Below are 8718 nucleotides of genomic sequence, written 5' to 3'. Positions count from 1 at the left end.
GTACAATCGATGGTATCTAAGTTTATCTGGAATAACAAACGCCCGAGAATCAAAAGAGCTACTACTCAACGTAGGAAACAAGATGGGGGCCTCGCAATCCCTGATTTTAAGCTTTATTTCTGGTCCTTCTCACGGAGACCTCTGATGTGCTGGCTAGACCCTGTAGATGCTGTATCTTGGCGCTCCTTAGAAGCGGCGGCGGTCTCACCGCTAAGATTGCAGGATGTGGTGTACTCCACTGTCTCTATTTCAAAATGCCGGCTGAGGTATGGACCGATCATAACTCACGTGATCCAAACGTGGCGTAATGTACAGAGGTCGTGTGGGGTTAAATGCCCATGGCACCTGGACTCTCCAATTTTTAATAACCAGCAATTACTTGTTGGGCACAAGCCGGTTAATATTCCTCAATGGCAAAGGAGGGGAGTTCATACTCTGGGGGATATTTATGATAAGAACGGCCTCCGTGCGTTTCAGGACTTAAGAGAATTTTATGATCTTCCCGGCGAGTCCTTCTTTCTTTATCTTCAACTAAGGTCAGCACTGAGGGCGCATGGCGTGCCGTGGGCTCAAGCTTTGCACCCACACCCCTTCCTCAGGCTCATAGTGGACAGGACGACCTCCAGAGGGTTTGTCTCAGACTTTTATACGCTCTTAATTCAATCCACGTATAAAAATCTATCATTGGATACAATCTGGCGTGTGGATATCCCGGAGTTGGACCCCGAGTTTGACTGGGATGATGTTTGGGCAAATGTGGCATTGTCTTCCCGCAACCCCAATCACCAGCAAATTAATTTTAATTATATTCATAGGACCTATCTTACACCTAGGAAGCTATTTGCTATGGGACTGGTAACCGACTCTCGGTGCACTTTGTGCTCTCAAAAGGCCACTGGCACTTATATGCATATGTATTGGGATTGCCCACCAGTGGCCCGCTTCTGGAGGTCATTAACAGACAAACTTTCAGATCTGTGTGGCTTAACTATCCCATTCACAGCTGTTACGCTACTCCTGAACGATATAACGACACTACCTGCGTCTGTTCAACTAAAAAGGGTTGTCCTAGCGGGTGTCACAGCAGCGAAGAAGCTAATAGCAATGAGATGGAAGGAGCCTGAGAAGCTTACAGTGATTAACTGGTCCCTAACACTATTGGATGTGATTTATCTGGAGATATCCACGGCGCGGGTGATTGGGGTGGGACAGGCAGGTATTAACCTGTGGTTTGCAGCAGCCGAAAAGGTCAGGACCGCCGTGTGCGGCTGAGCGGGGTTGAGGTGCGTGTTCGGGTGAGTCCGGCGGTCTCTTGGGAGGGGGAGGAGGAAATGTTATGTCCGTCTTGTCTTTTGTCTTGTCCTCTTGAGTTTAGCTGGGGATTTTAGGGGGGGGGCAGCTATTTAACTTTCTTTACCGTTTGGCCACTTTTACACGGTCTCTGTGAGTCTATGGAACACCTCTACAGGTTTTTGTTTTTTCATGAAGGTTCATTGCTCTGGTTTCGGGTCGTGTTCTCAAAAAATGGTCCTTGTGGTGAATTGGAGATGTACGTTTTATTAATATAGGGTCACACGGCCGGGAATCGGGGCTGAACACTGGGAAAGACCATTTATTAGATAGTACCCCTTGGAATTAAATTTAGAAGGTTGAACTCTGTTTTCTTTTTTCTTTGTCTGTATAAATTGTTAGTCTGTATTATTATTGTTTTTTGTTATTTTCTTGTGAAGTTCTATGTATTGTGATTGTGGTTAATGTGTTGTCTTGTTTCATGTGAATAATAATTAAAAAAAAATTGATAAAAAAAAAACATTTATGACATATCATATTTGCAAATACAGTACTGTTTGTGATACAGAAGGAGTCAAGAAAAGGGAGTATATACATTTGACGTAGAAACTGTACATTGGAGGAGGTTGGGTGGGGTTGTGTGGGGGGGGGTTGGGTACATTGGGATATTGTCAACCATACTGGGTAATTTACATTGGAGGTGGTTGGGGGGGGGGGAGAAACACTGTATAAACAAGCAAAACTGTACATTGAGGGGGGGGGGCACTGTACAAACAAGCAAAATTGTACATTGGACTATTGACAAAACCATACTAGGTAAATTACTGTACATTGGAGGGGGTTGGGTTAGGACATTTACAGGGGCCAGTTTTGAATTGCAGTCTCCCGTAGGTGTCCCTTGAGAGTGGTTTTGAAAGTGGGTAGTGATCCACATTCCTTTACAGCTTTGGGTAGGGCGTTCCACATTGATGTGGCATAATTGCGAAACGTGTTTAGTCCCTTATTTGAGCCGAATCTGGGTTTAACATGATTTGTGGCACTCCCTCTGGTGTTGTGATCGTGGTATTCACTGACCTTTGGGAAGTATTTTGACATGTACACGTCAGCCTCCTAGTGGTAATTTCTACTAACTAGGACATATGGGATTTTTTTATAGACCCCGATATCTCCCACTTCGCGTCACGAATTGCGGAAGTATGGATGTGGGCGTTTCATCCATAGATATATATAGAGTCAAAGCGTGAAGGCGTCCTAGTTGTAGCAACGAGATGTCCTCTGGTTCTTCCGCTTCTTCCCACGTAACGTGAACGCGGCATTAGCTGCCTGGTGCGCATGCGCTGTGACACCAACGGCGGAGATGGACGTTCGGTCTGTAAATACCACTCGTCGAGTAACAATGTTTTAAACTGTTTATTAGCAACTCCAAGCTTCCAGACCCCATCGTGAAGCAGTGTTAAACCCATATTGTACGCTGGGTATCTTTGAAATTCAGATCTGATATATTTTTGACACACCCCGAGCCCTGCGATCACGCTTGGTTGTTGTTTTCCTGGATGATCCCGATGCGAAAGCCAGTGACTGCGGTCACAAAAGCCCCAGGCTTGCAAACCGAAAGTCACGAAAGGGGCTATACTGTACTGTACCCATTCTGCAATCTGTTAAATAAAGTTTTCAATCAATCAATCAAAAACAAACTGCTTCCTTCAGCGCCATCGTGCGGACAAACCGAGCACTGCGGTAGCTGCGCATACACACACACTACTGTCGGAGAAGAGAACGTTTCTAGTAGCTAACTTAGCTGATAACGGTTAAAAACACACGGTACTTGTCACAATCGCGATTTCTAGCTAATTATATTATATTGTTTAGTTTGAGAACATGTTGGGAGTCGAGGCTGGTTGTTGATGTAGTCACTCTGGGGGACTAGTGTTGTTATTATTACACATGCTAACGTTAGCTCACCTTAACATGACGTAGGCTCAGCACAAGTATATATTTTAAGCATCGTTTGGATGGAATTATTTGACAAAGCCTCGATTATCTAACGTGTAACTAGTTTGCTCCATGTCATAATAATACATCAAGTATTTGAAATATTACCTTTGCGCTCAAGCTTTCGACCTCACGAAGATGGCCGTCCTCCTCTTCCTCCCCCGCGGCTCTTCTTCTGTGGTGCTAATGGCGGTTGGCAATCGACTTTTAAAAAGCATGACCGCCATCTACTGTTTCTTCTGTCTCTCAAATAATTGAATAGACAATTGTGGACAGCATTCCATAATGGCTCTTAAATGTCTCATGCTGAGTATGAATTACACTAAAATAATCTATATGTTGAACTGATTCTCTTTCCTGGCAATAATCACCTTCCAGTTGTATGTTTTACCTATTATTGATTGATTGAATTGATTGAAAACTTTATTAACAGATTGCAGAATGGGTACAATACAGTACGGCTCAATAGACACAATTGTTAAGGGGATGCAGACCAGAGAAATACTTTCGTCTTGTTTACATCAGGGTCCCCCATTTTCATTTCATCAAGACATTTATGACATACAGATATACAGTACTGTTTCATCCTGACATGTATGACATACAAGATATACAAATATACAGTACTGTTAAGAGAAAGAGATCATAAGGCTGTCAAAGTTAACGCGGTATTAACGCTATTAACGCCACAATTTTTTTTAACTCACGATTAACTTTAAAAAAAAATTAAATATATATATACTTTTTTTTACTAGACTTCACTCAGGTGTATTATTGATGCTCTCATTGATACTATGTTTGTTTCTGAAGTGTGTGTGTGAGATATATAGAGAGAGAGGGGGGTGAGAGAGATGAGGAAGGGGCAAGAGAGAAAGAGAGCTGGGAGAGTGTGTGTGTGAGAGAGAGGGGGGGGTGTGATTAATCAGCCCTTGTGTGGGTGAATGTAACAAGTTCCTAATGCTTTATTTCCCCTATTATTTCATGCACACTTTATTCATTGTTTTAAATTATTATTTTCTTTTAAGTTATTTTGTGCATCACTCTGTTTTGAATTTGATGCAAATTTGCAATGCATGAGGGTCATCCTTTTGTGTTAAATGGCTGCATAAAGCAAGCATGTGTTGACTCGCATGTTGATAAGAGTATTAAAACTTGGAACTTGAAAAAGATCAGTTTAAGGTAGAAAAAATAAAAAAAACTATTAATTTGCGATTAATCAAGTTAAATATTTTAATCGATTGACAGCACTTGAGGGGGAAGAAACTGTACATTGGAGGGGGGGGGGGGGGTTGGACATTTCTTCGGTTCAAATAACAAACTCAGCAAGACCGACGGCTTCTCAGTTACAGTGGGTGAAAATATTGTCACAAGGAAAGATGAAATTACCTACCTGGGTTCCATCCTAGAGGCAAATCTTTCCTGTAACAAAATGGCATCCAATGTAATAAAAAAAAGTCAACCAACGAACTCGATTCTTGTACCGGATCTCCTCTCTGGTAAACAAGAATACCCTGAAGACTCTGGCAGGAGCACTCATTCAAGGATACTACGACTATGCTTGCACCTCATGGTACCAAAGCACCTCAAAGGCACTAATAACAAAATTACAAACATCACAAAACAAACTGTTCAGACTACTGCTTGACCTTACTCCTAGAACCCACCTCACCCCTGCCCACTTTGACAACCTAGGATGGCTTAGAGTAGACGACAGAGTGCAGCAACTTGCAATGGGCCTGGTCTACAAGATACACTACACAACTAAGGTACCCATGTACATGTCAAAATACTTCCCAAAGGTCAGTGAATACCACGCCCACAACACCAGAGGGAGCTCCACAAATCATGTTAAACCCAGATTTGGCTCAAACAAGGGACTAAACACGTTTCGCAATTATGCCACATCAATGTGGAACGCTCTACCCACAGCTGTAAAGGAATGTGAATCACTACCCACTTTCAAAACCACTCTCAAAGAACACCTACGGGAGACTGCAATTCGAAACTGGCCCCTGTAAATGTCCTAACCCAGTTGTACAGTAAATGACCAAGTATGTCAGTATTCCAATGTACAGTGTGTGTGTCCCCCCCCCCACCTCCAATGTACAGCCCCGCCCCCCCCAACCCCACCCCACCTACCCAACCTCCTCCAATGTACAGTTTCTACATCAAATGTATACACACTCTTTTTCTGGACACTTTTTGTATCACAAACAGTACTGTATTTGCAAATCTGGTATGTCATAAATGTATAGATGTAGCAGTACTGTCTATCTGTATGTTGTGTGTGTCATATATGTTATGATGAATTGAAAATGGGGGACCCTGATGTAAACAAGACGAAAGTCTTTCTCTGGTCTGCATCCCCTTAACAATTGTATATTGAGCTGTACTGTATTGTACCCATTCTGCAATCTGTTAAATAAAGTTTTCAATCAATCAATCAATGGTAGCATCAAGTTATTCAGTTATCATATTAACAACTGTAATCATGTGTTTTATAGGTTTTCATTGCATTATCATTTCATATATATAACTTTGCTCATGAAATGATAATTACTGCAGATTTACTTTGACACCAATGCCCAGCAATGAAGTCAAGGTCTTTCTGAGACATAAAGGAAACTGGTAAGAAACCAGCCTTCAAACAAATCAGTAAATCAAATCAGTGAAATAACGAGAGAGAGAGAGAGAGAGAGAGAGGAAATGAGAGAGAGAGAGAGAGGAAATGAGAGTGAGAGAGAGAAAGAGAGAGTGTTTTATTCAGTATGTTTACCATTTTGCCTGTCTCTCTTTGTGCTTATGAGTTTTAGTGGGGTTTCCTTGACAAAGTAAGCTAATTAGAGGTAGTTGATGACGATAGAAAGTCCTGAACTAAGTAAAAAAAAAAACATCTTCTATCTATGAATCACAGTAAAATAGACACCGTCTCTTTAAAGCGACCCCTCCCCTGGACAGCTAGAACCAGGAAGCACCTCCCACCCACACGAGTTCACTCTTCCTGAGAAAACAAAACTTAAGCGTGTCGTTGTCTTTGTAGAATAAAATGGCGCAGCAAGGAGTTGATCTGGACCGGGACCAGTTCCGCTGTTGTATCTGTCAGGATCTACTGAAGGATCCGGTAACTATTCCCTGTGGACACAACTACTGTATGGGCTGTATTACAGACTGCTGGGATCACGATGATCAGACGGGGATCTACACATGTCCCCAGTGCAGGGAGACTTTTACTCCGAGGCCTGTTCTGAAGAAAAACAACATGCTGGCTGAAGTGATGGAACAACTAATGAAGACAGGACCCCAAGCTGCTCCTCCTGATCACTGTTATGCTGGACCTGCAGATGTGGCCTGTGATTTCTGCACTGGGAGAAAGCGGAAAGCCCTCGAGTCCTGCCTGGTATGTCTGACCTCTTTCTGTGAAACTCACCTCCAGCCTCATCATACTGTACCTCCGTTAAAGAAACACAAGCTGGTCAAAGCCTCCACACGGCTTCAGGAGAACACCTGCTCTCGTCATGATGAAGCTATGAAGATGTTCTGTCGTACTGATCAGCAGTGCATCTGTTATTTGTGTTCCATGGATGAACATAAAGGACATGATACAGTCTCAGCTGCAGCAGAAAGTACGGAGAGACAGAAAGAGCTTGGCATGAGTCAGCAGAAAGTCCACCAGAGAGTCCAGGAGAGAGAGAAGCTACTCAAAGAGGCCCAACAGGCTGTTTATTTTCTCAAACGCTCTGCTGATAAAGCAGTGGAGGACAGTGGGAGAGTCTTTACTGAGCTGATACGCTCCTTGGAGACGAGGCGCTCTGAGCTGGAGAAGGTCATCAGAGCCCAACAGAGGACCACAGTGACTCAGGCTGAAGAAGTGCAGAAGAGACTGGAGCAGGAGATAGCGGACCTGAGGAGGAGAGCCACTGAGCTGGAGCAGCTCTCACACACAGAGGACCACATCCACTTTCTACAGAGTTACCCCCCCCTCTCCAGTCCCAGTGAGTCTACAGACTCACCCAGCATCAGTGTCCTTCCTCTCCTGTACTTTGCAGATGTGACTGAGGTCGTGTCTGAGCTGAGAGACAAACTAGAGGACGTTCTGGAAGAGCAGTGGCCCAGAATCTCAACAACAGTGAATGCAGTTAATGTTTTACTGCCACCAGAGCCCAAGACCAGAGCTGACTTCTTACAATATTCCTCTCAGATCACACTGGACCCAAACACAGCAAACAGAGAACTGTCTTTGTCTGAGGGGAACAGAAAAGCAACATGTATGCTGCAAGAGCAGTCATATCCTGATCACCCAGAAAGATTTATTGGTTTGTGCCTTCAGGTTCTGGGTACAGAAGGTCTGACTGGACGCTGTTACTGGGAGGTGGAGTGGAGTGCAGGGGTTACTGTAGCAGCCTCCTACAAAGACATGAGTATAACAGGCACTGTGGAGGACTGTGGATTTGGATTCAATTCCAAATCCTGGGCTTTAGAGTGCACACCTTGTAATTACTTCTTCTTCCACAATAACAAGAGGATCACAGTACTGAGCCCCCGGTCCTCCAGAATAGGAGTGTACCTGGATCACAGGGCAGGTACTCTGTCCTTCTACAGCGTCTCTGACACCATGACCCTCCTGCACAGAGTCAACACCACATTCACTCAGCCTCTCTATCCTGGACTTTGGTTATATGACTCTGGGGAGGCTGAGTTCTGTGAGCTGAAGTAGAGATCAGTGACGTCCACAGCTCCTCTACCCAGGGTTTGGGGTTTAAATTGATCGTGAAGATGCTGACTTGTGAAAGATGAGGTAATTAGGAGTTACATTAATTCACTCAGTCACTCTATTGTTGTTCTGAAGGACACACACACACACACACACACACACACTCACTATGATGTTCTGAGGGACACACATGCACGCACGCACACACATGTATGTTTTTTTTATTCTCTAAATAACGTGAGCCATAAATTAAAGGCATTTTAATATTTGTAGAGCTGCCTTGGATTTCAACTTTTTTATAACTATTTTACAGATTACGTTTGTTTTTCTACTTTAAGTGTAAATGCCATAAGAATACAGTAAATTACCGGGTCTGTCTCTTCGCTTAGGAACAATGACCATTCATTGAATATTGTGCATTTTGTCTTTTGTTCTTTTATTCTTGCTAAATAAACGTGGACATCTAAACCCAGAAGGACCCGTGTGGATATTTGATAGATCCTACTGTCTCTCTAGAAGCTCATACTGGCTGCATATCTTTTCTAGTGTCTATCTAGTTTGGGGTTTAAATTGATCTTGAAGATGCTGAGTTGTGAAAGATGAGGTAATTAGGAGTTACATTCACTCAGTCACTCTTATCATTGTTCTGAGGGACTCTCTCACACACACACACACACGCACGCACACAGACACACACACAGACACAGACACACACACACACACAC

The 8718-nt window shown here is 43.4% G+C and overlaps 1 protein-coding gene across 1 annotated transcript; it reads left to right on the top strand.

Annotated features, from left to right (window-relative positions):
- Positions 1-6328: 6328 nt before the first annotated feature.
- On the top strand, positions 6329-7996 carry LOC311222662 (uncharacterized protein; the record flags this gene model as incomplete). Its single annotated transcript, XM_084307255.1, has 2 exons — positions 6329-7273; positions 7610-7996. 2 exons carry the CDS (start codon positions 6329-6331, stop codon positions 7994-7996), a joined length of 1332 nt encoding a protein of 443 aa, XP_084163381.1.
- Positions 7997-8718: the final 722 nt, after the last annotated feature.

The sequence above is a fragment of the Notolepis coatsorum genome (assembly GCF_963971535.1).
Source record: "Notolepis coatsorum genome assembly, chromosome: 1".
NCBI classification, from domain to species: domain Eukaryota; kingdom Metazoa; phylum Chordata; class Actinopteri; order Aulopiformes; family Paralepididae; genus Notolepis; species Notolepis coatsorum.
The sequence above is the reverse complement of the archived record's forward strand: the minus strand, read 5'-3'. Positions and strand labels throughout refer to the sequence as shown.